General features: G+C 40.2%; 1 protein-coding gene across 1 annotated transcript; it reads left to right on the top strand.

The window, feature by feature from the left end:
- The first annotated feature begins 1,054 nt into the window (after nucleotides 1–1,054).
- WDR41 (WD repeat domain 41) lies at nucleotides 1,055–24,528 on the top strand. Its single transcript, XM_053447964.1, has 13 exons — nucleotides 1,055–1,298; nucleotides 5,048–5,163; nucleotides 8,338–8,386; nucleotides 10,782–10,913; nucleotides 11,595–11,657; nucleotides 13,300–13,411; nucleotides 14,232–14,294; nucleotides 15,359–15,469; nucleotides 16,437–16,621; nucleotides 22,408–22,529; nucleotides 22,732–22,820; nucleotides 23,340–23,473; nucleotides 23,637–24,528. Exons 1-13 carry the CDS (start codon nucleotides 1,251–1,253, stop codon nucleotides 23,796–23,798), a joined length of 1,386 nt encoding a protein of 461 aa, XP_053303939.1. The 5' UTR covers nucleotides 1,055–1,250; the 3' UTR covers nucleotides 23,799–24,528.
- The last annotated feature ends 3,128 nt before the right edge of the window (nucleotides 24,529–27,656 follow it).

Below are 27,656 nucleotides of genomic sequence, written 5' to 3'. Positions count from 1 at the left end.
TTTTTCTTTTTTTTTTCTTCAATTTTTCATTTTTTTAATTATAGGAAATTAGATAATATGATCAAAAAAATAGTATCTGAAGAAAGCCCTTTTAAATGGACAGCCGATACCATATGAGATTACACGAGACTTTTTTATTATTTGATTTTATATGTCATTTAATTTGTTTGTTCTCCTGAGGAAGCCGACGATCCATCGGCGAAACGCGTCGAGACAATAAATTGAAGAGCTTTTATCCATATACATCGGATGATTTATTTCTGCACGCTTTTGCACAATACTCTTTTGAGTTGTGCTTCATCTTAAATGTGAGTGTATACTGATCTTTTAAGATCAACTTATTGAAGATACTGCACCATCCTGGTTTGTTTGCTTTTACAGAATACAGTCTTTTGAAGCTTGAATTTCGATGAGCCTCTTTATCCAGTCATTTTGTGAGTGCAACTAACACCACATATATATGCCTACTTTTTGACAATATTACACTATTGGTTGTGTTTTTGTTTTCTTCCCCCATGTACATGCACTCCATTATCCTTTGCCTGAAAGCCCTTTTTGTCCTGAAAAAAACCACAATGTTTAACTTGTGGGTACACTAAATGGGTTAGGAGAAAATTACATCTAAACACGATCTACGCAAAATTGTTAACAGCCTTGGTCACAAAGGGTACAAAAAATAAAAAAACAGCCTGTCTCTAAGGGGTTAATGGACAAAAAATGTTTTTCTTTCAAAACTAGGACACTTCTAGATGACCCAAAACGTTTGAATGTAAGTGCAAATCCAGAACCCATGATTGATAACCATCTAATAATAAATGCCTTCAGTAAAAGATAAAACACAACAGATTCTCAGTGTATGATCTGGGGGCTGTTATTGGTTAGGGTTAGGTTATGTAGTACAGAGGCTTGACCCACAATCTTTATAAATAATTATGCCAACAAGGAACATGCTGTATTTATATGCCAAGAATCCATTAAACATGGCACACCAGCGAAGCGTTGCAGTTTTACTAATACGAATTATCGTCTGTGTCCAGCGTTTTGGGCACGACGGGTTTCCGTAGAGAGGATGCGTAGCTAGTTGCTAGGTGACACCCAGTCCTGGATCAGGCCTAGTTTGTTATTGTAGGGCCTGCCGGTAAATGACACCATAGCTGTACGATACACCCTGTTTTGTGTCAAAACAGTGGGGTTGGCGGGCGGCAGAAGATTAACACCCTGGACGGACACACGGGGAGCAGCCAGTAGTTATGCTGCGATGGCTTCTCGGCAGCCGGGAGCCGCAGGGCGGTGTGGAGGTAAAGGCAGCGGCGGTGTGCTTCAGAAGCTTGATTTTTTTTTTAACAGCCGTTGTTACGGTAATGTAACCGGCTGTCACAAGTGTTGCCGCCTTAGCACGTACCCGTGACCGTGTACCTGCGTACCAATGGGGAATTTTATGTTTTATGTATCATAAAGACGCGTCTTCCTGCTTCACGGGTTAGCGAGTCACGTGATTGCATAAATATACGTTTTCTATAGCTCTTACGAAGGTGTACTTTTGGGTAGGATTTACAAAGCTATGTGCTATTCTAGAACCGAATATAATATTCATGGAGTTTCTTAAGAACATTGATGGGGGATTATTGTAACCCTATGTGTTCTAGGGGTCTATCTAGCCCTGTATAGCGTCATTCTAATTATATTCACATTACAAGGGATTAAACCCCACATTATATAGTAAACGTACGCATCAGTTAGGTATATACACAACCACAGAAGAACAACAACACATGACGTATTACATACGTGTCATGATTTATTCAACAGAATTAAGCCAAAATGGAGAAGCCATGTGTTGATAAAACTAAGTATACGTTATGATTCAATAGCGTGTAGACCCACCTTTACCAGTAATAACCTGAAGTAATCATTTTCTGAATTACTTTATCATTCTGTCGCATTGTTGTAGAGAAATTTTGTCCCACTCTTCTTTACATCGTTGCTTCAGTTCATTGAGGTTTGCGGGCATTTATTTTTTCACAGTTCTCTTAAGTTCCCGCCACAGCATTTCAAAACCATTGCAAAACCTTGATACTTTTCTTTTTCAGCCATTCTGTTGTAGATTTGCTGATGTGTTTGGGATCATTGTCCTGTTGCATGACCACATTTCGACCAAGCTTTAGCTGTCAGACAGATTGCCTCACGTTTGACTCCAGAATACTTTGGTATACAGGAGTTCAGGGTCGACTTAATGACTACAAGGTTCCCGAGTCCTGTGGCTGAAAAACAAGCCCAAATCACCACTGTGCTTGACAGTTGGCATGAGGTGTTTGTGCTGATATGCTGTGTTTGTTTGTTTTTTGCCAAACACGACACGTGCATTGTGGCCAAACATCTCTACTTTGGACTCGTCTGTCCAAAGGACATTTTACCAGAAATCTTGTGGTTTGTTCGGATGCAACTTTGCAAACCTAAGCCATGCTGCCATGTTCTTTTTAGGGAGAAGAGGCTTTCTTCTGTCAACCCTTCCAAACAAACTATACTTGTTCAGTCTTTTTCTAATTGTACTGACACAAACTTTAACATGCTAACTGAGGCCTGTAGAGTCTGACATGTAATCTTGGGTTTCTTGCAATACTCCAAACCAGCAAGCACTTAAAACTTAGGCCAGGGCTCGACAAATCCCAGGCGCCAGGTCGCCATGGCGACTCAGAATTTCGTCCTGGCGCCTAGGAGTTTGTCAGCCTCTTATGTCCACAAAAAAATGCCCCCGCGTCACCACGCGGGGGCGCTGCTGTCTGCTTTCTGCCCAGAAGTCTGGGCAGACAAAACAGCCACTCAGAGCCCGCCCCCAAGCCTGAGATCACTCCCATGGAGTGATCCGGTAGGCTGAAACCGCAATTGCAGGAAAAACTGCAATAGCGTTTTCAGCTGCCACAGGCAGCTTCAGGAAAGGGGGTTGAGTGTTGATTGGGTCCCCACACAAGCGTGGGGACCTGACACAACATCCCCCTGCTGCCTGATCGCTCCATGAGAGCGACAGGGCAGCGTTAACCCCTTCAATGCCGCGATCGCGGCATTTAGGGGTTAATTCCTGTTTTGTACGGGGCTCTGCTGCTGGTGGTCTGCCTGGAAGCCCAGGCAGACCAGCAACAGCAAAAACGAGCCCCCACAAGCCCTTTGATAATTCCTGTAGGCATGGAAGCCTACAGCAGTCATCAGAGACTCCCCCCTGCAATGGCTGGTCTATAGACCAGCAATTGCGTCCCAGCTGCCAGAGGCAGCTTCAGGGACAGGGGGAGAGGGTTCTTTGGTCTTCACACTCATGTCAACACCCCTCTGCTGCCTGATCGCTCCATGAGAGCGATAGTGCAGCGTTAACCCCTTCAATTCCACAATTGTGTATAACACATTTGTGGCATTGCAGGGGTTAACATTTGTCCCCACAAGCTTGTGGGGACTAAATATCAGTCAATGCTGTGCTCCAATGGAACATCAGTATTGAAAGTGTTACATATACATACATACATACATATATATATATATATATATATATATATATATATATATATATATATATATATATATATATATATATATATATATAAAAAAAAATAATTTAAAAAAAAACAAAAAACAGCACTGACTTGAAAGTCCAGGGTGCTTCCAGGTCAAATGCTGTGAGTTTAGTAAGTGGGCTGATGATGATCAGATCACTCCTAACCAACTGTTTAAAAAAAAAAATCCTGGCTCCTAACTTTTTTAGCTGGCGCCTAGATTCACAACAAATTTGTCGAGCCCTGACTTAGGCTTTTATAAAGGTGATCACATTTGCTGATGATCAATTAATCAAGGACATTTGATTAGCAGCACCTGTTTGCTACTAAGCATCCTAATTCTTATGGAAGCAGTAAGGGTGTACTTAGTCTTTCACACACAGCTTCTCCATTTTGGCTTTATTTTTGTTGAATAGATCATGCCACGTTGTAATATGTTATGTGTTGTTGTTCATCTGAGGTTTATGTAATTTTTAGACCTGCAGAATTTTAGGGAGCAGATGATTGTTATTATATATATAATAAAATGTACATAACTTATCATTAAATCGTGATTGATAGTAGTCCTCCGAGGGGGGGGGATGTAAGAGGACAGATCTTAAAATCCTTCATGTTTATGGGGCATGTTTAGTTTGTGATTTTTGTATTTTTTTTTTTGTCTAAATTATTTTCCAACTTGTGACAGTACAAACCTGTCAGGTGTATCTTACTTCCATCCAGGTGTCCTTTCTTCCCTTAATATCCTCCTTCTAGGATCTCTGAACTCTTAGTGGTAATTATAGTATAGTACAGTATTCAACATCTCTGAAAGCTACAATAAAGTATATTATTTATTATATTATTATCTGCCGGAAATGTGTTTATAAATATCTTACTCTTCATATAGATAGCTAGCTGTCAATAGGTCCCATAAATGTCTTAGTAAAGCCCTGCCTCTAACCATAACGTCTACAACAAACATGTCCCCAATTTGAAATGTTAAGGTGTTCTATAGATATACTAGAAATGGATGACTGAATGATCTACTTGATCCCTTCATGGTGGTTCCTCAATATTATTGTGTTGTCAAAGCTGTGTGTATCAGGATTATATTTGGCATTATTATTTATCTACGTAGCACTAACACTTTCTTTCGTCAAAGGGAGTATGCAAAGCAATGCAGTCAGATGTGTGGGCCATGTTGGCAGGCTAACTGCCTAGACAGTCACCCATTATGTTTTTCGTCGCGGTTTTACAAACAAGAATATGCCCTTAAACCTTCTTAGGTTTCTAAAAAAGTTTTCTGTTGTGACATCATGCATAAAATTGGGTCCTTTTAATATTTTTTTAATACATACCCACCTGATAAAATGTAGATATTGGTACCTCTTTATATAAAAACTTGTCCAGTATAGGAGACATAAGTTATGTCATAGCTGTGCCGTGTTAAATCTTGAGACTAAAGTCTGAATGACCAGGATGGTCGATTTGATGAAAAGGTAACGTTTCCTTTTTCCCCCCTTTCTTAGAAATCTCCTGTGTTAAATATTGGTGAAGAGCAGGCGCAAAACCCTTACACAGAGCTTACGCCTCTCCAAGCCCATAACGACATTGTCCGCTTTTTGGTGCAAATAGATGACCTCAGGTAAGCCGACGCGTCTGAAAATGTCGTCTTGAAGCTAGAGAATTGCATCTTTGCGTTAAAGGAGTACGTGCAATTTATTGACCTTTTTCTACAGAGATTATTTATTTATTGTTTTATATAGCACCGTCTTATTCCACAGCGCTGTACATTGGGTTATATTTTACCTATTGTGTTAAGGGTTCGATGGCACTGACTTATTATAAATGTTATTTTAAATAACGTTTGCAGCCTAAGAGTAGTACTGTGAAACAAGCTTGCGAGCCGGGCTCTCTCCACCTAATGTATCGGTTTGTGTTAGTCTGTCAATTCTCGTCTTGTCAGACCCCTTGAATATATGTATTGTATTAAGCGCTGGGTAAACAGTTGGCGCTATATAAATAAAAGATAATAATAATAACAAATTGGCGTTCAGTGCAATAAAGTAAATGTTTTACTCCCGGTTTGGGTATTCCTAGCATATGGGTCTGTATCATCTCGCTGTATGGAGCAGCAGGGTGTTGCAGCCCCTTTGGCAACGAGAGGGTTGAATCTGTTCAATATGTACACCCGTGTGCTCTTGTCAGTCTCCGTAAATGGTTTCATGCTTGAAGTGCTTTGATAATATCTTATTGCAAGCTTTGAAAAGGGATTTTCATGTTCTCATTGTGGATGGCTGAAAAAAAAATCACCGATTGGAACATTTACTTTGATTGGTTTTCAAGATACTAAATGAATCCTGTTCAGAACTTTAAAACAGCATCTCTTTGCGTTATTACTTGTCTGTCACAGGGCTGTTGGAAGGTCACAATCATCCAGGACTGGATTATAATTACCCAGTGAAACCCATTCTTTGTATTATTATGCTTCTACTCCATTTCACGTGGAATTATCTCTAGTCTTAAAATGTTGATTAACTATTAAATTGTTGATGATTAGATTAGTGCAATATTTCACATCTCGTAAATTGATGAAGCTCGTGAAATTTAGCCCACCTGTTATGGATACCTACCCTTCTTCAACATATGCAATCATTGTATCAGGGTCTGTAGTTTTCTTTTTAACTTATGTTATTTATTTCTTTTTTTTTTCCTTTTCCAGAACACAAATATAGTTTTATTTAATTCTAGTTGACGATGCAGCGTGCTGTGTCTTGTAAGTAGCAAGAATAGCCAGAAAAATGAATACTAACAGAATCTCTGATTCAAAAATGAAAAGAATTTAACCTGTATTACTGGATGTAGAATACACGTTTTTGTTTAACAACATGTTAAAAATGAATTGGTCCATGGTTTCTATTAATCGATCCAAGGTATAAATTTTATTGTAATATTGTTTCCATGGTTTATATACCTATGGTGTGGTAGGATATTTTGAAGTGGTAGTCTAATTATATATATATATATATATAGATATATAGATATATATATATAGATATATATATATATATATATATATATATATATATCTCATCTATATATATATATCTATATATATATATATATATCTCATATAGTACACCATTGTTCCCAATAGTTTGAGACTTAAATTCTTGGTATATTATAATATAAAGGTATTTATTATATATTTTTTTTATTATTCTTGTTAAATGTATTAGGTTTTAAGCGTTATGGTTTGTTTTGTTCCTTTAGCTGGTGGAATTATCTCTGAACCCCTAGCAAGTGAGTGCGGCCGTGTTCTTGGCATTCTTTAGACTTTGTCTGTTAATATGTTCGGTTTATGTTGCCCCATACTAAACCGTACATTATAGGGTGTTTGTAACTGGTAGAGGTCCTGTTTGTGAGACTCCACGTTGTGTGCTTGGGAATGGATTTTAGGAAGCATATCTGTCGTTCTAAGCAGTAAATTCAATCAAAGCACCGATTCACCACACAGGGTTATTGCAGTAACCTTGACAAATGTTGACTTTGACAAACAAAAATGGCTTTTTCCCTCTTTGGAGACGTACTGTTCAAAAGTGTTGTTTTTCAAAAGAAAAGGCAATTACAGGAGCTTCAATGATCAATAGTAATGGTGGCGTTGTCCAAAGGAAAATGCAAAATATGGAGACTTGTGTTCTTGTAGCTTTCACCTGTCAATCCTCAGCCAAACAAGGAAATCAATAACCCAGAGGAAAGGTATTAGATGATGTGGTTAGATCAGCAAATATATATCATCAGAGCTGTTTCTTGTGTTAATAGGCGTAGAAAGGCGATACGTTAAAAGCAATCCTATTCCCATAGCGCACCTTATGCTTTACATTACATTTTCTAAAAAGAAAATACAATTGAAAAAACTATTGTCTGTAATCAAAATGACTGTTCTTACAAAACTTCCTGTTATAATGTAAAACATATGGGACGTTGTATAATATTGTGTGATGTTGATGCTATATTGGGAGAATGGATGTGTTGATAAGAAGGGTCAATTAGGAAGGTGTTTTCATTTCTATTCATTTAATACAAAAGGGTTAATATATGGAATGGAAAACCAGATTAAATTCCTCGGTAATTATTCAGTAAAATACATGTTTGTGCCTGGTTTATTATATTTAAAGTTATAAGGATGGCACACACCCCAAAATATGAATGTAGACCAATACAGGTATATTTACACCAATGTACATCAGCTATACATACCAGCCAACAGAGAATAGCCACTAAACAATATACAATATGCAAAAGACGGATATCAGTGATGTCCACCCCGTGTTTTATCCAATGAGAAGCCCCTATCTCCACGGACACAGACCCTAGCTATCGTCAGAACGTTATTAAATGCTTGCTACACGCAGAACGTCCAGTCTCGATAGTTGGTACTGCCAAGGAGAGCCGTGATGCAATGATGTTACGCCGTCATGCGTGCCCGCAGGTGATAACACAAACGCATTAGTATTGTGCCGATAAACATCCATAGGCCAAACTAACTATATATCCATATAATGTATAACGTCAAATCCAGATTAATAAGAATATGGATTAATATAATAAATCCACAGAAATGTTGAAATTTATACTTCTTCCTTCCTTTTTATGAAGTGGATAAATATATTAACCATTCCAACTTGGAGAATTGTTTCAGTCGAACTCGTTATTTGAGTGAAGCACAATGTATGTTCCAGGTCATGAAATTTCCCAGATTCCGTGTTTTAGCAAATGTGTCAATCAATACAATTTCTTGAATTTGTTTTTGTAACAGATTTGCATCAGCTGGTGACGACGGATCGGTTTACGTGTGGGATGTCCAGGTGTGGAATCCTTTATTTCATATCCTCAGAGTTATTCTTCGGTTGATGTTTTTTACCTTCGTTAACAGAAATGTGCTGATGTAGCTAATTATCCTATGAGATGGTAAATATAGTTACGTTGTTAGAGTTTACATCAACTGAAATCCACATTACGTTGTATCCAGTGCGCCATCTATTACGGACACCTGGGGTGGTTTTGCGTTGCCTTAGACATAAAAGAAAGGCAGTAAACACCCCTGTATGACATCCTTTTCTTCTCGTCATTTTCCTTTTTTTTCTTTTCTTGTTATTATTTTGTGGCTCTCTGGCTGTTATGGAAATTGCTTAACCCCTTCGCGACCTTTGCCGGTTCAGGACCGTCATAACAAGAAGGTCACTAAATGACCTTTGACGGTCCTGAACCGTCAAAAAATTAAATAAGCTAAGAAAGTGATCAAGGATCACTTTCTTCGCTTAAACGGCCTTGCTGCAATGCCTCGATGTCGAGGCATTCAGCAAGGCCGAGATCGGCATCGGGGGCCATGTCTGGCCCCTCCCCGGGGCGTCAACAGCCGCCATACATTGTATGGCGGCGGACGCCCGTTTTAAAAGCGTTTAGGAGGCGATCAACGATCGCCTCCTAAACTTAAATGGTGTCGCTGGAATGCCTCGATCAGGAGGCATCCAGCGACACCAAACACTTACCTTTAGGTGGGCTGTGACCGCTCCGGAGAGCGGTCACAGCCGCCGCTGCCGGTGATCTTCGCCATCAAGCAAGATGGCGGCGGCCCGGGAAATAAAACAATAGAGACGAAAAAGTTCGCTAGAGGGTCTCCAGACCCTCTAGAGAACTGGCTCCACTTGCTGGTTGAATACAGGTACTGCATTCAACCATGCAAGTCAATGGAGCCCAGCTTTCTAATCACTATGTGATTAGTAAAATAGTCAAAAAAAAAATAAAAAATGGAAAAAAAAATAAAAAAAAAATTTGCTAACATTTAAAAATAATTATGCAGTGATGTCACTAGATGAACCATCCAGTACCAGCAAAATGTGTAAAAAAAAATATAAAAAAAGTATTAAAAAAATAAAATAAAATTAAAAAATAACGTTTATTATTTTGAGCAAGTGCTAAAATTTCTCAAAAATCTCAACAAAGAGTTAAAATAAAAGCACTTCAAATACCCAAGGGGTGTCTAATATATCAAAAAAAATGGCTGATGGGGTAAATTGGAGTGGCCTAGCTCAAAGATAGGGCATAGGTACAGACTGACCAAAATGGAGAAAAAAAGCGCACTTCCCAAATGTGGCATTTTAAATCTGAAACAACCCGACAAACCCATGCATGTCGGGTATCACTGCACTCAGGAGATGCTCCTGAACACACATTGGGGGGGTGTTTGACAGTGGCATATACCAGAACCTGTATATCTATAACTAAAGTACAATTTGTGTGAAAAAAAAATAAAAAAAATTACTATTACAAAGTTTAGTTCTATAATTGGTGCATGGAAAGGGTTAAAATAACAGCATTTGGAATACCCTGGGGTGTCTAGTTTTCAAAAATATATGGTTTGAATGGGTTAAATTGAGTTAACCGGCTTCAAAGATATTCCAAAGAGGAGATGTAGGCAGACTGACCAGATTTGTTAAAAAAGATTTGGAAATCATAAAACGCTGCTTGTACTTATTGCCCTATAACGTACAAAAAACAGCAAAAAAACATAAAAACATTGGGTATTTCTAAACTCAGGACAAGTAGTAGAATCTATTTAGCTAGTTTTTTTACTTGCTTTTTTAGGTGAGTAAAAGATTTTTCAAATAAAAGTCATAAAATGTCTTTTTTTTCAATTTTTCACCATGTTTTTTTTATTTTTTTTATAGTAAATAAGATGATACGATCAAAATAATGGTATCTAAAGAAAGCCCATCTTGTCCTGAAAAAAACAATATATAACTTATGTGGGTACACTAAATGGGTGAGGAGAAAATTACACCTGAACACAAGCACCACAAAAGTGTCAAAACAGCCTCGGTCCCACAGGGTAGAAAACGAAAAATGAGCCCGGTCCTTAAGGGGTTAATAAACCTTTTCTTTTTAAGTTAAATCAATAGTTTTTTATTATTCATTCAGCTGATTTGCGTTGGCAGTTACAGAATAATGTAATCTATACTTGTATCATGTTTTAAACAAAACAGTATTTTTCTTACTAAAGGAAATATTACGATTTTGGTTGGAGACCATAGTCTTGGTCTTGCACCGGAACTGTTTAGCCGGTTAGTGACCCAGCTTTTACCGCATGGCTTTCACCCAAAAAGATAGTGTCCTAGCGATTAAGAGAATGATCACATATCAGGCCAAATGACCATTTAGCAAATCATGTAAACTAACAGTATTTGTGGTTTTGGTTCCAAGACAGGAGAAATCCTTTTGGAGTTACATGGACACACACAGAAGATCACCGCTCTTGCTGTGTTTCAAGCACCGGAACTTCCTGAAGGAATGAGTAATCTGATCCTGACAGCTTCATCTGATAAGACGGTTATTGTATCCTTGTGCAGTTGGGTGCCCATGCAAGAAAAACAATAAGAATTTTCAAATACTCAACCCTCACCGTAAGAAACATTCGGATGCTTTTTTAGAATAATCCTTCTGGGGCCAAATAGATTGACATTTGTTTTTCTGCTATCTTTTAAAAGTCTCCGTACTTCATTAGGGCAGCAAGCAGCTAAAGCAAAGCGCATGGCTTCATTTATAACATGTATTGGATTTTCGAATGCAGACATATACAGCAAATTCTGTTAAATGTTCTGTTTCACTTTGATGAGTTATTAATTGGACGCTGTGCCAATGGCACGGAGATCTGAAAGTTGAGGGAAACTGTGACGTTTAAGTGCACTTTAATGCATATATGACTGTGTGGTCCCTTTTAAAGTTTTAAACTGTTCATTCTGCATGGCAGCCTCTTCTGTGTCGGGTGCTTTTTATTTTCATGTTTTGGAAGAATACATATTAAAATATTCGTTAGACTGCCCCTTTAAAAAGATTTTTTGGGGGATTCAACAGTTCTAGGAACATTGTTTCTAATGCTTCTTTTAATTACAACAGTCCACAAAGAAGGCACAACGGCACATTTAAAATCATAATATGTTTCAATAAGCGTCACAAGGAAAACAGGTTGTAGCGTTTTATGTTATGACTGTATTAAAATTTCTTAACACAAGCTAGGCCTGGGATTGTGAAAGCGGTCATCAGGTACAAAAGGCTTCAGACTTCCATTCTACAGTAAAGGTACAGTATACTTGTATGATATATTAATGTCAAATCTCAAACGCGAGTCTAATGTTTAGTATCTGAACTCCAACAACAGTGTGGGCCCAAGCCAATACTTACTTAACATAATAGTGTTATGTCAAAAATGGGAAACGTGGTATCATAACGATTGAAGCCCATAGAACAGGGGTGTCCAAGTTTTTTCTGTAGTGGGCCACTTCATCAGAATTGTATACGTGCGAGGGCCGCACTCATTTTTCAGAATAGAAAATATAGCCTTTAATAAGATATGCAGATTTAAAATAAAGTTAATAACGCAAAACCTTTACTTTTCCTGAATTTCCTGATTTCTGGGCCTGGAAAGTTTTGTGACTACAAATTCAGGATTCTGGATAAGTAAAAATGAAATAGTTCTATTTATTCTAGGGATGCACCAAAATGAAAATTCTGGACAAAAACAGAAAATTCAGGGTTCACTTAGCCGAAACCAAAAATGACCCCCCACCTTTTAAAATAATAAAAAATCCCACACTTTTAATAAAAGTAAGGTACACACCAAAATTGTACAAATTTTTTTATAACAATAATATATATATATGATTGTTAACAGCAATCTCCGGCATACCCAGATTCCAGCATGTACTGGTTGCCTGGGCATGATAGGAGTGTGATTGCTGTCAACAAATATATATAAATTAATATTGTTATTGTATTTTTTTGTCCAATTTTGGTGTGTTAACCACACTTTTATTAAAAGTAAGTAACACACCACAATTGGACAAAAAAAATCAACAATATGACTTGGCATGATCATACCCAGGCAACCAGTAAATGCTGGAACCTAGGCATGATGGGACTGTGATTGCTGTTAGCAAGTCAGCCAGTACATGCCGGTACAGGGTGGCTGCAAGTGATGTGCAGACCCCATACTGCTGGCAGCATCAATACACAAGGGGGCAGCTAGCCAGGTTTCAGCATGTACTGGCTGACTTGGCACACACACTAATTCATTCATTCACAGATTCATTCCCTCAATCACGCATACTCATTCAAACACCCTCCCCCACCCCCTTACCTGCACTGCAGCTCTCTTGATGCAGCTCACAGGCTTCAGTAGGGGCCGCGGCCTCCCTCTGCGTTCTCTTGTACTGTAGAGAGGAAGCAGGACTCTGCTGGGTTCCGCTTCCTCTGTGCAGTACAATGGACCCTCCCACAGGTAAACATCAGGGCTCTTGTGATCCTGGCTGCCGATCTTACGCGGGCCGCACCTCAAGGTCCCGTGGGCCGCATGTTAGATGCCCCTGCCATAGAAGGTTCCTGCTTATTCAGACAGTCCATTGGTTGCTATAGTGATAAGACCACTTTTCAAACTTTGTAGCAAAATAGCTTTTTTTAAATATAGCCACATAACTTGGAATTCAGGCCGCTAAGTTGACAAAAAGTATAAATGGGTGCATGGAATTGCCCACTGATTAGTGAAAGTGATACGTTCAGGAATGTTAAATATACATATACCAATCTTTAAAATACACCCAAAAATGACTATGGAAAATAGTTTAATTTGTGGTTCTGTGTCTTTTAGGTTTCTTTTGTACATGCTGGAAATGTGTGGATATGGCAGCTGAAATTTAATTTGTTCTACTGTTTTTGCGTTCTGCAGAGTCTTCTGGTTCTCCATAGCCTCGATATATGGCTCTCTGCTGGGAGCGAACTACGTGTATGGAGTCGTGATTGCAAACTCTTATGTGAAACAGGCTGTTTTGTGGATGGGGGTGAGTCTGGTGTAGATAATTTACATTACCTGGTGTTGTTTTTCAAAATGAAAGCCTGTCCATAACATATGGCCATGGTCGTACACCATTATGGACTTTTAAAAGTACCTAAAAAATAATAATAATAATAATTAAAAGGTGGCCATATGTACAGGCAAAATAAGGCACTACAGGCAGTATCATTTACTTAGGCACGTCATGCAAACATTTTAGATCTGGTCTCAATTCAACCATTGGTAAACATAGACTCCAAAAATATTAATTAAATCCGAAAGATTACAGCATTGATTAAAAAAAAAAATAAAAAAAAATGTGACATTCAAATTTCAGTAAAACATCCACTTAATATAAATCATTACAGTAACCAGTTTGATATGCTATGCAAAAAAAATGGTTCTCTTCCATTCTGTATGTTGTGCCGAGGATCTTTATGGCATCTTGTAATACCTGCGGAACCAGATACTGAACAATAACTCCCCTCTGTAACCATATGTGTGCTGGCTGTGCTAGTCTTTAGTGATGTCCAGAGGCAGTGAACAGGAACATCGAATAACGGAGGTCTTTTGGACATTTTACTGACATTTTAAAGTCACATTTATATTTATTAGCAGTGTTATCCTTATTTGTGATCTGACTGTTTTACAGTTTGCGCTTGAATTAACAGCAACATTTTTATCTAATAGAGTTAAACACATTTCGAATAATACAACCTCTTGTTTTTTTTAAATGTGTTTGATTTCTAAAATGAGTGCCGCCACTGGATGGTACTCATTGATTTGATAGCATAATGTAATTCTTCCCTTTTTTTTATATAATAAAGGAATTAGCGCATTGATCGAACTGCCTAAAAACTGTGTGGCTGCAGCAATTGGAAAAGACTTGAGTAAGTTTTGTGCCATTGTTATGAGGGGTTAAACAGAATCTTTTTGGATGGCAGCATTTTTATTTTATAGCGTATCTTTATAATTTCTGTATTTAGGACCAAAGTCCCCTTTTCCTTTGATGATCCTTTTTTCCAGCAGCTCAGAATGTAGAGAATATTTGCTGGATGTGATTGTATCACAGTGTACTAAAGCCAGCTAAAGTCACAATATATGTGTATATATGGGTAAACAGCAGATGTGTTTTTTTTTGGTAAATCTAATACATAGTCTTTTTTCTTTCATCTATGAACAGCTATTTGCAAATTCACAGTAATAGTTTTCAAAAAACCCTTCCCTGTGTCTTGGAAAGTATATTTCTTAAGTAACCGTGAACATTTGCACAAATGATGATAATTATGCTTTGGAGATGTTGTCTATTTGTCAGTATTATTTCTGCCATGACCCTCAGGGATGCTTGTACCCTGGAGCCATTTTAATTTGGCCAAAAAAGTTTAGTTTCTGAATGTCTTATTCTGTTTATTTATAACCACCATAGAAACCTTAGACAAATTTGACAAATAAGAGCCATTCAGCCCATTTATATTTCCTGGTTTAAAGACACGGTCTTTGTTATGATTATAGGTTCAGGATAGCTTTATGCCGATCACATGCATGTTTAACCCCTTCAGGACCGACGGTTCCATACTGCGTCTTCCCTTGAAGACCACAGTTTTTTAAAAAATATTTAAATTCCGTGCTCGTGATTCGCTTCAAATCGAGGGGGGAGTGGCTGCTACGGATCGCTGGGGACACCCAGCGTTCAGTAGCAGCCGCCCCTCACGGTCCCAGCGTTCATAGCGACGCTGGATCGCGCATCATCGGGTACGTCCCGGTCTTGAAGGGGTTAAATCCCTTTATTGTATTAGCCTCTAATACTTCTGATGACTGGCTGTTCCATTTATTTACCACCCTCTCAGCAACATAATCCTTTCTTTACATTTTATTAGCTTACACTTTTTTTCCCCATTTTACACAAATATTATATTTTTGGGTTTCTAACGTGTTGATTTCTTCCCGGTAAAAGTAATATTTAAATTAGGTGCAGTCTCTGAACAGCTTGATCAATGGGACATTTCTGAAGTTAAATGTCTCTCTGGCCACCAAGACAATATCCGAGCCTTGATAACCATTAATGGTAAGATGGGGTTTTTCACTGTGTATGTATGCAAATGAAATGTTATATTGTCATATTGCAGAACAACTCATTACTTTATGAGTATAGGTATTATTTACAGATTCCTCTGCCTGAATACTTCTGTGTATTGTAGTATTGGTACAATATAAAAAGATATATTTGAGCCTCCCCCACAGCTTGTATCTAGGTAGCGGTGCCTGGTGGTCCACCATGTGGCGGGTTAAGGCTTGTGCCTCTGGCAGATCAATCTTCTCCCGATTGAGTTGCAGCAACATGCAGGGAGCAGAAGAAGAGAGATCTGTGTTGGTTGAGGTGCAGGTCCCAGGGTTCCATCTATGACTTCAAGTCAGGTCCCAAATGCTTCCTCTATGACTCTATTGTTACTCTGCTGGTGATGCTCATCAGTCAGTGTTATGATGCTAGAATACACCATACACCACCTTGATAAGTTCATCTGAATAACACTTGTACTTTTGCATACTGACTCTCAAACCATATTATTTTATAGAATAAAATAAAAATTGTTGCTTTTAATTCTCAGATGTTTTCCTCCACATTTAGCTCATGTTTCATTTTGAAAGAAAAGAGCTCCGAGTAAGTTGAGTTTAAATTAAGCAGTATGTCCATGAAGACTGAAGCATCAGTTATATCTGTTTTTCTTGTCCTTTCAGGCTGTTTGGGGATGTATATAATCTGTTCAGTCATATTCCTTTCTTCGCAGTATTGATAGCGGTGTGGTCGCTGTTGTTAGCAGGCAGCAGTGATTGATGAGTAACCTAAAACAATGTTAGCAAATCAAACTTTTGTTGATCAGTTTTTGTTGTTGGTATAATGTGTGGTATCTGTGTGTGACTTCCGCTAAATCCAGTCTATAAACTTTCAAAGTGAATTGCTTTTAATGTGTCGGGTACGGTTTTCCCCATTCGATCACACATTATACAGCGCTGTATTTTTTCATCCATGCCAGAATCAATATTTGCCAGTGGATCTGATGCTGGGGAGCTGATTGTCTGGGATTCCTCGGCTTGGACTGTTCACGCTTTTGAACGGAACATTTCCAGCACATCTTCACCAGAAGATTCCCCACAAGAGGTTAAACTTCTACCACTACAAGAGGAAATCTCTGTTCAACATCTGTCATCTGATGGAGAGGTAGTGTATGCCAGACCAAACCTTTAGACTTTATTTTCCCTAAACTGTAAGCTCTCCATTACAAGACCACATTTGTTTTTATTTGTAGCTGTGCTAGCAGTCTTTAACGTGCTATGATGTGTATTACTGTGCCCACAAATAGTGCTCTTCAGTGATTGCTTTTCTATGATTGCTTAGATGTCTAATATAAGCCCACATTACCTGGTCAGCATTTGGAATAATGCCCCTCAGGGGAGCTTCCAAAACTGTAGGTTTGTGGCTGAAATCTTAATCAGAATAGCAGTAGATGATGATTATGTAGATTACTGGAGCTAGAATATGCACTATATTGTGATAGGTTACAGGCCTGGAGATAAACTTCTCAATTATGTCGTAATTCGCAATAAAGAAAATTATTTTAGCCAGTCATACATTAATGAAAAACCAGTCAGTAAGATTGTGGAACTAATCCAAGATTTGTGTGAGGGGCAAACGAATAGGATTAGTGGAACGGAGAACCAAAGACCCAGAGAGGGTCCATTCGGTCTGAGGTGTGCCATGACCGACGTACCAGGTAGGCCTATAGAGGGCCACCCCGTAAATAGAAATGAAAGAAAGGATAGAGGAGAAAAGAGGAAATAAAAGGAAGGAAATTAATAGGGGGGGGCAAGGGAGGGCAACGTTAGGAGCTGTAACGTAGCTGTGGAAGGGAGAGGCGTTGGTTAAATAACCATAGCCCCTCCCACAACTACAGGCTAATATACATCAGCCTTCACATTTGTGTGAGGGGCAAACGAATAGGATTAGTGGAACGGAGAACCAAAGACCCAGAGAGGGTCCATTCGGTCTGAGGTGTGCCATGACCGACGTACCAGGTAGGCCTATAGAGGGCAAAAAGAAGAAGACAAAGTTAGTCGTACCATAACATGACAATATGAATGACCAAGCTTATTAAGCAAGTGACGTGAAGGCATTACGCATTCCCGAGTGGTTGTGAGATATAAAGAAGGAAACACGAGGAGTTCCATCTGCCTAGCTTTTAATCACCTGGGCTGGAACTTATTCTTAGACGCTGCCCTGATTATGCGAGCGGGTTAAGGCCAATCCTGGTACGTAATAACCTAACATATCTGATAAACATGACTGACGACAACAGCTCCCTGGGGAAGGGCAAAAGAAGACTGGCTTTTGGTTTCCCAGTCAAAAACCAACAACAAGGCTCCCAGGACTGCAACTGGGAACCAAACTGAGTCGGTAAGAAAAAACGTAATTCGTGTACTTGACCGGACCGATTCGTTGTCGTACGAGCGAGGGACAGAACGAAATGATCAGCAACAGAACACAAGTCCGAGACTTCAGAGATGGCGAAGAATAAGCGTAATGGCCAGTACCTTCGGTCGCATGAACCAACGAAGGCTGACTTACCGTCCCAGTAAAATAAGGACTGCAACTGGGCACCCGGGGACATTGGTAGGAAGAAACAGTGTACTCGGACCGGATTGATTCGTTTTGTGTGACCGAGTGACAGCTCGTAATGATCAGAAGAACCGAAGCTGAATTAAGTACAGTAGCCAGCTCACGAAGCTGCCTGTATCGAAAAAATTACATGGAAGCTTAAGCACCATACATGTACCAGGACTAAACAGGATGTCCATTAACATTGGCAAAGCTCTTACTTGCCATCCATTGGTGAATTACCGGTGGACTTCACTGGCCTGACCTTGCAGACCTCTAATACGTTATATACGGGTGAGAAGAAACCAGAGAGGTTCTTTAGAACTACAATATTGATCTTCTGTTAGGAAAAGCTTCATCGCTAAGTGAAAAGGCTTAACCGTGCTCACCGTGAACTAATAGCGGATACGGTCAAATTGTCAGCTCTGAGGGACAGTTTGCGTATAATCGTCAATGTGTGAATATGAGTCACACTGGATCCGTTCTCTAAACGTCCCACTCACAGGAGCTAGAGCCTGAGAAGCAGACATGTAACGGACTCATGGACATAGGAGCCTGAGAAGCAGACACGTAACGGACTCACGGACGCGGAGAAGTAGACACGTAACAGACTCATGGACATGGAGCCTGAGAAGCAGACACGTAACGGACTCACGGACACGGAGAAGCAGACACGTAACAGACTCACGGACGCGGAGAAGCAGACACGTAACGGACGCGGAGAAGCAGACACGTAACGGACGCGGAGAAGCAGACACGTAACGGACGCGGAGAAGCAGACACGTAACAGACGCGGAGAAGCAGACACGTAACAGACGCGGAGAAGCAGACACGTAACAGACTCGGAGAAGCAGACACGTAACGGACTCGGAGAAGCAGACACGTAACGGACTCACGGACGCGGAGAAGCAGACACGTAACGGACTCACGGACGCGGAGAAGCAGACACGTAACGGACTCACGGACGCGGAGAAGCAGACACGTAACGGACTCACGGACGCGGAGAAGCAGACACGTAACGGACTCACGGACGCGGAGAAGCAGACACGTAACGGACTCACGGACGCGGAGAAGCAGACACGTAACGGACTCACGGACGCGGAGCCTGAGAAGCAGCCATGTAACGGACTCACAGACGTGGAGCCTGAGAAGCAGCCATGTAACAGACTCACAGACGTGGAGCCTGAGAAGCAGCCATGTAACAGACTCACAGACGTGGAGCCTGAGAAGCAGCCATGTAACGGACTCACAGACGTAGAGCCTGAGAAGCCGCCATGTAACAGATTCACGGACATGGAGCGACAACCATGATCTTACCCCCCCCCCCACACATAGACTCTAGCCTGAATACCCACTGCGGCACATTTAAAGGAAAACGCATCAGCCGGAATGAGGGAAACTATGCTGAAGCTCGTATGGGAAATAAGGGGCAGGGAGCTTCTTGAGGTACAGCCATAATACCTGTAAAGGAACCACATGCTAAACCCTAATCTGGAATTACGGGGAGGGATGAAAAACAGCAGCTTCACTTAAAACCGGATTCCACACTTAATATGAGAGACATTGCTTGAGAAATAATGCCCCGGGGCACATCGCTTTGGTAGTGCCCAATGGCATCCGTGCAAATATTATGTAGCATGAATAGACTAACATGGCAACCAGTGGTGGCAGGGCCTGCAGGAGAGGAAGGGGGCAGGCCTGCCGGTGCAAGCTGGGCTTCCAAAATTGGCTAATCTCTCGTGAACTAAGGAGACCGATGCCACCCACTAGTGAGGTGAGCATGTCCCTCATTGCGCCCTGTCCACAAAACTAGATTGTGGCGGGCTGGATCTATGAGGAGGAGACAGGGGACAAGCAACGGTGGGTAGAAAAATTCCGCTATGCTGGCAGAGGCAGAGAAAGGAATGTATCACCTTGTTAATACAGCCGTCAAATTTTTCAACAGACTGAGCATGGAGGGAATGTGAGGCGGCAAAGTCTGACCCAGGAGCGTGTGAACAGGGAATGGAGGACCTCTCTTCTTGATCGGATAGGAATGAAAAATCTATGCAACGGAACCTGGACTTATACCCCGGACCTAAATCTGAACTAACTGAATATCTAACCGAGCTCCGCGCTGGAGCGGGATGAAACGTAGGGGGAGGCCTAATTAACTAACAGTGAGGCACGAAAACTAGCTCGTGGGACGTAACCTCCAAGCGAGGAGGGGAGATTGCCTCGGGGTGGGGCGGGGGGGCCAACTGCCTAGTTCAATGAGGCCATCTATCTACCGAGGGACGTAACGAGGTCTAGCGAATATTGCCTCCTATCTGACTCACTAAACCTGACACTCTAAGGTTAGCAACCCCCTGGAACATCTGTTTCTTCCAATTATTGGAAGAGGGGCCCGGTTGTAATGATGGGAACCGACCTGCCGGTAATCTAATTATAGGAATGGGAAACCAGACTGTGAGATAAAACAGAGTACCTCAATAATAACGTGAGCTGTAATCGTGTAAAGCAACGTGAAGAAAAAATTTTGAGCGGGACGGTTGATACGTGGAACTGCCTCCCAGCAGAAGACAACCATGAATACTTGAATTAGCAACAAGAGGCAAATAGCCTCGTAAGGTGGCCACGTAAGGTGGCAGTCCGCTCGGGGCCAAGCTGTAATCGTGTACAGTAACGTGAAAAAAATCCGAGCGGGGCGGTTGATACGTGGAACCGCCTCCCAGCAGAAGCGGTAGAGGCCAACAATGAGTATCTGAATTAGCAACAAAAGGCAATAACTGAACCTGACTAGACGACTAGTTAAGAACACGTGTAACAGAAAGTACTTGAAGACCAAACGCAACAAATATACATAAACAGACCACATGACCTGGGCACTTGTCCTAAATAACAAGCACCAATAATGAATAAAAGAGGGGGGCCAGCAAGAGTTCGGGGGGCCAGCGAGAGTTCGGGGGGCCAGCCCTACTACCAGAAATACACAACAAATGAAACCTGCACATACAAGAACCAGCACAGAGAATACATAAGAACAAACCAGACGTATCCCCTGGCCAGGTGAAGAAAATTCGAGGAGGACCGGTTGATACATGGAGCAGCCTGCCAGCAGAAGCGGCCGAGGGCAACAGACAGTTCCTCAATTAGCAATAACAGTGACAGAGGAAATAACAGAACATGAGGTGGCTGTTCCATCTGTAACTGCTTTGGAGGCGACCAAAGCAACAAATATATATACATACATACATACATACAAATCATGTGACCAGCCTAAATAACTCGCACTAATAGTGAACAAAGGGTTAATTAAAAAAGTGGTTAACTGGCAACCCTTATCTGACTCTAGCAACAGAAATTCCAGTCTCCCAACAGAGTAAACTAGTGAATGTAGCTTGTATGCTGATTGTTATCCACAAATGGAGTGTTCATGAATTAATTGGAGTTAAGAATAATTTGAAAGTACTCTAACAACCAATGTAATTGACCAGCTGTAGCATACAACGAGTAACTCCAAGAACGATATAGCGAGCAACTGAAAACACGCTTGGAAAAGGAAATGAACCTCCATAAAAGTGCAGACAGAGTAACATGAGCTGAACAGTATAAAAGAATGAAGGAAAGAGAGCGTGCGTAATGATATATAGTGCAGGACTAGACGTATCAACAGGTATCGGTAGTAAAAGGGTTAACTGGCTTAGTAACGATTGAGTATGAGAAGTGCACCTGAGTGGCCATGCATACATATAAACAAGCCGAATCAAGGGAAGTACCCAGCATAGCTCCACTGAACTGCTACCTTTAACACAGATGTTGTAATTAGGCACGGTTAGTAAAAGAAACATATAGAGATTACGAAGAAAGTGAAAACAGGCTTGGGAAGGTTTATGTTTGATTAAAAGCACCTGTGCAGCGCCCTGCATACACAAAGCAGTCTGTAAACAACAACAAAACCCCACGTAGACCCCGTAAATGAGTTAATAAACGACCAAGCAAGCAACGAGAAAATAAGCATAACCGGAAGGGGGGTGCCCCCTCTCGAATAACCCCGAAAAAACCTGATTTGCAGGAGTCGTTTGGCTCCTGAAACGCAGACATGCCACACTGCCAATACTAGCTAAAAACTGCAATGTTCCTTCCTGAAGTTCCGTGACATCACTTCCTGTATAGCATCAGCCAACGTTAGGAGCTGTAACGTAGCTGTGGAAGGGAGAGGCGTTGGTTAAATAACCATAGCCCCTCCCACAACTACAGGCTAATATACATCAGCCTTCACATATATTTGAGAGTCATATTTCATGAACCCATACCGGCGTGTCATTCTGTATTTTGTTAATGTAGTCATTGTCATTAATACTATTTTTCAGATTATTTTTGCTGCTGTGGGAAGTGGTATCTATGTCTACAACATACAAGTGAAGCGTGTGATTGCTTTTCAAAAGAGAGCCCATGACTCAAACATACAGCACATCGCAAACTTACCGAACAGGTAATGCTGACAAGAAAAAGAAACCTCAAATAATGAAGGGCCAAAACTTGTAAATTTCACCCGTAACCTGAGCTGGCCCTGGATAATACATGGTTAAAAGTGAGATATACACAAAATACCTACACAGGTTGGCCCTTCACAAAATACTTACTTGGCAGATTACTAAATAAACTCAATGGGCTTTGAACTTCTTTCTTTTCAGACAATTAATTTCATGTTCAGAAGATGGAAGTGTTCGCATTTGGGAGTTACGATCGAAACAACAGCTTCATGCCGAAGCAGTTCCGTCAGGTACAAGATGCAGACGTACCTCTTAGAAAGTGCTTATTACAGAATCAGTGGGGTTGCTTTCTTTATGAAATTAATGTTACAACTGAATACTCAATGAATTCACAATGTTATGTTAAAGGGCTGTTTACTGTCCCTGACTCCCCCACTATACAAGAATACATATTAAATTACTATAGGTACTTCAAAATGCATTCTTCTCCCAAAACAAAAATAAAAATCCTGCAGGTAGGAGCTTTATTTATTAACAGTTACACCTATATAATCTGGCATTTCTTTCCACTGATGGACTCCTTTGAAGCAGTGAGTGGTAGGAAAGTGCTCCCATTGGTGGCAGTGGCCGCATTTTCCACTCATGAGCACAGGGTTCTGAACGGACCACCAGCTTTGGTGACCAGGGATGACTTAAGTGTCCCTTCAAACCACGAGGAAGGGGAATTTATTTCATTTGCCAGAATTGATTACAAAGTTGTATTTTTTACATGTTATATTAATTTGTGTTATTTTTTTTCTGTTGTGCAGGTTTTTTCAGTATGTGGGGATTCGGAAAAGCGGGCAAACAGGTCAATCACGCCGTGAAAAAAATACCTGAAAATGGCATTGTAGCTTCTCTGGAGCTTATCGGGGACTTGATTGGTCACTCTTCGTCTGTACAGGTGCAGTATGTCCCGGTTTGTGACATTAGAACAGATGCAGCCAGTAGTCACCAATCACATCTTTGTTCTGTTTTGAGGAGTAGAGCTTATACCTGAATGATGCACATACAATAAATTGAAACGCAATTGGTTGGTTCTAATCAGTGTGTGTTCTTTCTTGTAGATGTTTCTGTACTTCACAGATCATGGTCTGGTAACATGTTCTGCTGACCAGCTCATCATAATATGGAAAGAAGGAATAAGAGAGTCCAGGTTACGTAGTTTGCTGCTTTTTCAAAAGCTGGACCAGAATGGTGACCTTCAGCCCCGTTTTACGCTCAGCTAACCTACCTAACGGCCTCTTCCAGTATTTACACACGAATATTGCAGTATTATCCTGGATAGTGTTCAAGGAAAGATGTTCAGCGTGTGATCATATGGTTCAAAATTTGTTTTTATGTTTGCTTATCACAAATGTTAGTTTTTATTTTAAAAAGAACCTGTAATTTAGCAACAAAACAAACTACCAATTCAATAATTAAGCAACTCTTAATATTTTATTTGTGTACAGATATTTCTTTTTAAAACTTCTTTCTTAACATTTGTCTTAGGTACTTTAAATGTTGCATAACGCTTACCCTAAAATGATAACATGAAAAAAGCTAAAACCTGAAGTGATAAACTCTTGGTTCTTGGTGTTGCATTATTTTCACCATTTCTGCTCGCGAGAAGAACAGTACTTTACAACGTTTGAAGAAGAACTAGGTCTGTCTAAGGAATTAAGTCGCTCTAAAAGTGTATTTTTCATTGTTTTTGACCTGCTCACTGTGGAGCTCACATAATACTTATATCTGCTTTCTAATTAGTTGATTGTGTGCATTTTCTAATATCTATGAAGAGTGCATGACCCAGAAAAGGTCCCTTAAGTAGCCTTTGTTATCCGTCCTACCTAATAGGTTTCCAGTTTAGATGCCTCAGTTCCAATAATCTACAGTATTGCAATAAAAGGGATATTTATTTATGCGTTTAAATATTTATTTCAGTGTAATAATAAAACACTTTATTGAATTTAATAACTTGTGGTAAATTAACTTGATGATATCCCCAATGTTAAATGTGGAAACAATGGGGTTTATTCGCTAATGGGTGAGTTTGCAGGAAAGTTGTGATTTCATTATTAACTGGCCCTGTGTAATGTATCATTTTCATGAATGAGAAAGTTTTGAAGACATTTTACTTTCTTGCCTATACATTACAGGACAAGGCAAACCATTCCTGAAAATTGGCTCTATGAAATATTGTATACTGGGGAGGTAAAACCACAACTCCCTTGCCAGCTCTCCCATTAGTGAATAGACCCCATTATGTCTATAATGCTAAAGGTTTTGAGGAGGGAGCATCCATATACTTTTCACATATGATGTATGCCCTTGAACACTGCAGTTCCTTGATGTCGACTCCTAAGTTAACGTTAAGTCAGTGGCAACGCTTTTTGGTAAACTTGTGATCTTCTGTAGCCCATCTCCGTACTATCAGCAATTCCTTTCTGCACACCAATTTTGTAAAGAGTAGGGAAGTATTTCTAATGGCTTGAAAGAGACTTGTCGTTCTCCTGTTAGCTCTTTTTTTTGCCATGATTTTACACCAACAGAACTGCTGCTCCCTGATTAGCATTATTTATTTCTGCAAATTTCTTAAAAATAAGTGATATGGGGTAACCCTGGAACGAGAAACCAGAAAAAGCAGTAATGAGTGAGACCTTTTTTAAAAAGAGTTTAAAGCTTAACTTAAAATGCCGCTGGTGGTAAAGAGCTCTTTTGCACGTGCCCCATTTATTGCAGGGGCTTCCATTGCAACCCAGGAGGACACCTGACCTCCTCCTCCAAATTGGATCCCCTTCTAGGTGCAGCAGTCACCTGGCACAATAAAACCTGCCCTGGCAAATGTCATATTGAATGAGATCAGAGTATTTCTGATGTTTGTTATGGATATCGGTCCATATATCTACTAGCTATATAATGATACGAAAAAGGTAGTGGAAAAAGAAGCACTCTATAGTGATATTATGTTGCAAATTATACCATTCATCTGTAGATCGTATTTGATGAATTACTGCATGTTACTCATACACTTTGTTTTATTACTATGTAAATGTTGTGCTATTAGCTTAGAATAGAGTGGAGCGACTTTTGTATGATGAAATAGACAGCAGATAAGAGCCTAATGGGTCTTATGATACCTGTTCGTAATACAAATGTTTGAAACGCTTAAAGAGACACGTCGGCCATTATATGCACTTTAATGCCTTTTATTTTAATGAGATGATTCTGCAGAATCCTCATATATGCATTTGCCCCCTTCTACACCTCCCAACCAAATGCCCTACAGGAGATGTTTGGCCGGTTCGGGAAAAGCTGCGTGTGAAGGGCTGTTTAGAGTCACCCCAGTGAGAATTGGTAGAAACCCCTCATTGCTTTTAAAAGAAGCACTTTCCTGTCACTGATTGGTTGTTTCAAGCAGCCAATCAGTAGCATGAAATGTTGGATCATGGAAGAGGAGGGCAGCTACTTTGGCAAATGTTTTAGGTAGGTGTGAAGAAAGTGCTGTAAAGTAAGAATGCTTTAAAAAATTAGACATGGTAATAGTTTTTTTTTTTTGTTAATTAGATGAAAATCTAAATCAAACCAATATTTGGTATGAACAACATTTGCCTTCAAAATAGCGTCAATTATTCTAGGCACACTTGCAGACTGGGATTTTTAGGCATATAGTTAGATATATTATTTCCTTCACAATCACAAAATGCCCAGCACTGCCATCAGCTTAGTATTGGTAGAAAACAGTGGGACCCTCCTGTACTCATCTACTGTCCAGAGGAGTCTGTTCAGAAGTGGTCTTTGTGGAAGATTTGCGCCCAAAAAGCCATACCACGTAACAAGAACAAGCGACTCAACTATTCACAAAAACACAGGAACTGGGGTGCAGAAAAATGTCAGCAGGTCCTCTGGACTGATGAGTCAAAATGTGAAATATTTGGCTGTAGTAGACTGCGGTTTGCTGGAGATCAGCAAAAGAATAATTGTTGCAGAAGCATGATGGAGGTTCCTTGCAAGTTTGGGGCTGCATTTCTGCAAATGGAGATGGGGATTTGGTCAGAGTTAATGGTTTTAATGCTGAGAATTATAGGCAGATACTTATCCATCATGCAATACCATCAGCCAGGCATCTGATTCAGCTCTGTGGTGAGTGCCATAGTGGCGGCCCAAACAATATGTAGCCATATAGTATGACAGAATCACCAATATTTATGCCTTAACTAGGTGTTTTTTTGAATGATATGCGTGAATTGTTGCTTTATTTAAAAGAATGTGTTTTATTTTCACAATTTAATTTATAAACACATTACCGGATGTTACTATGAGCAATAGTGACTTTTAGGGCTGTAGAACATAGTGATACACTCATGCCTAGCAAACATTCCGACTTTCTAGAATAGAGGGGCAGAGGGATTTGGGTCCAAAAGAGGCACTTTCCCCTATGTTGCCTTTACTATGGTAGTTCAAAAATGGTGGCTTTAATGCTGCAGTTACCTTAGACCGTATTTGTGTCCAATACATTTGTGAAATTTTCTTTACGAATAATAATAATGACTGCATCGTTATTTCATTATATTGATTTTGATGATGCCTCACTTCTGTGGAACACCTTGAGGCAGCCGCCGTCTCCCTCACCTCCCAGTCTGTGTCTTCCTTCCTCGTTCTACTGTCCACGAATTCTTCACTCCATTCTATATGTAACCTTGATTTTGAAGCATCTGCTTATTCTCCTTTGGGGGTCTTCTTTGTTTCCTTAAGACTCCTCTCAACACCCTGGACTTGGTAGGTCTAAAACAAAAAGTTGTATACAACAGCTTCCAAATCCAACTGTAGGGCTACACTGCATTTGGAAAATGAATCACATTTTAAAGACCAGATGGCAGGAAGGGAGAATGGGCTCTGAAGCTTGTATTATGGGGTGCCATCCAGACATTACAAACACTTTGTTGCGAGGTCAAGGTCTGGCTAAGTCATATGGAGGAAGGTCTTGTGCAGATGGTTCTGGTAAAAACACAATCTTTGGAATGTGGCTGCCATATAAAAGGTGATAGACTATATTTGTGATGCTTCTCTGGAATTGTAAATGCTAGGGTTTCAACATTGGGAGT

The sequence above is a fragment of the Spea bombifrons genome, chromosome 1 (genome assembly GCF_027358695.1).
Source record: "Spea bombifrons isolate aSpeBom1 chromosome 1, aSpeBom1.2.pri, whole genome shotgun sequence".
Taxonomy (NCBI): Eukaryota; Metazoa; Chordata; class Amphibia; order Anura; family Pelobatidae; genus Spea; species Spea bombifrons.
The sequence above is the reverse complement of the archived record's forward strand: the minus strand, read 5'-3'. Positions and strand labels throughout refer to the sequence as shown.

Excerpts from the sequence above, each read along its gene's own strand:
- WDR41 (XM_053447964.1), top strand. The coding sequence starts at position 1,251 with ATGCTGCGATGGCTTCTCGGCAGCCGGGAGCCGCAGGGCGGTGTGGAG. Across the intron at positions 13,412-14,231 it reads AGGCTGTTTTGTGGATGGGG|GAATTAGCGCATTGATCGAA; the intron begins GTGAGTCTGGTG and ends TATATAATAAAG. Across the intron at positions 22,530-22,731 it reads ATCGCAAACTTACCGAACAG|ACAATTAATTTCATGTTCAG; the intron begins GTAATGCTGACA and ends CTTTCTTTTCAG.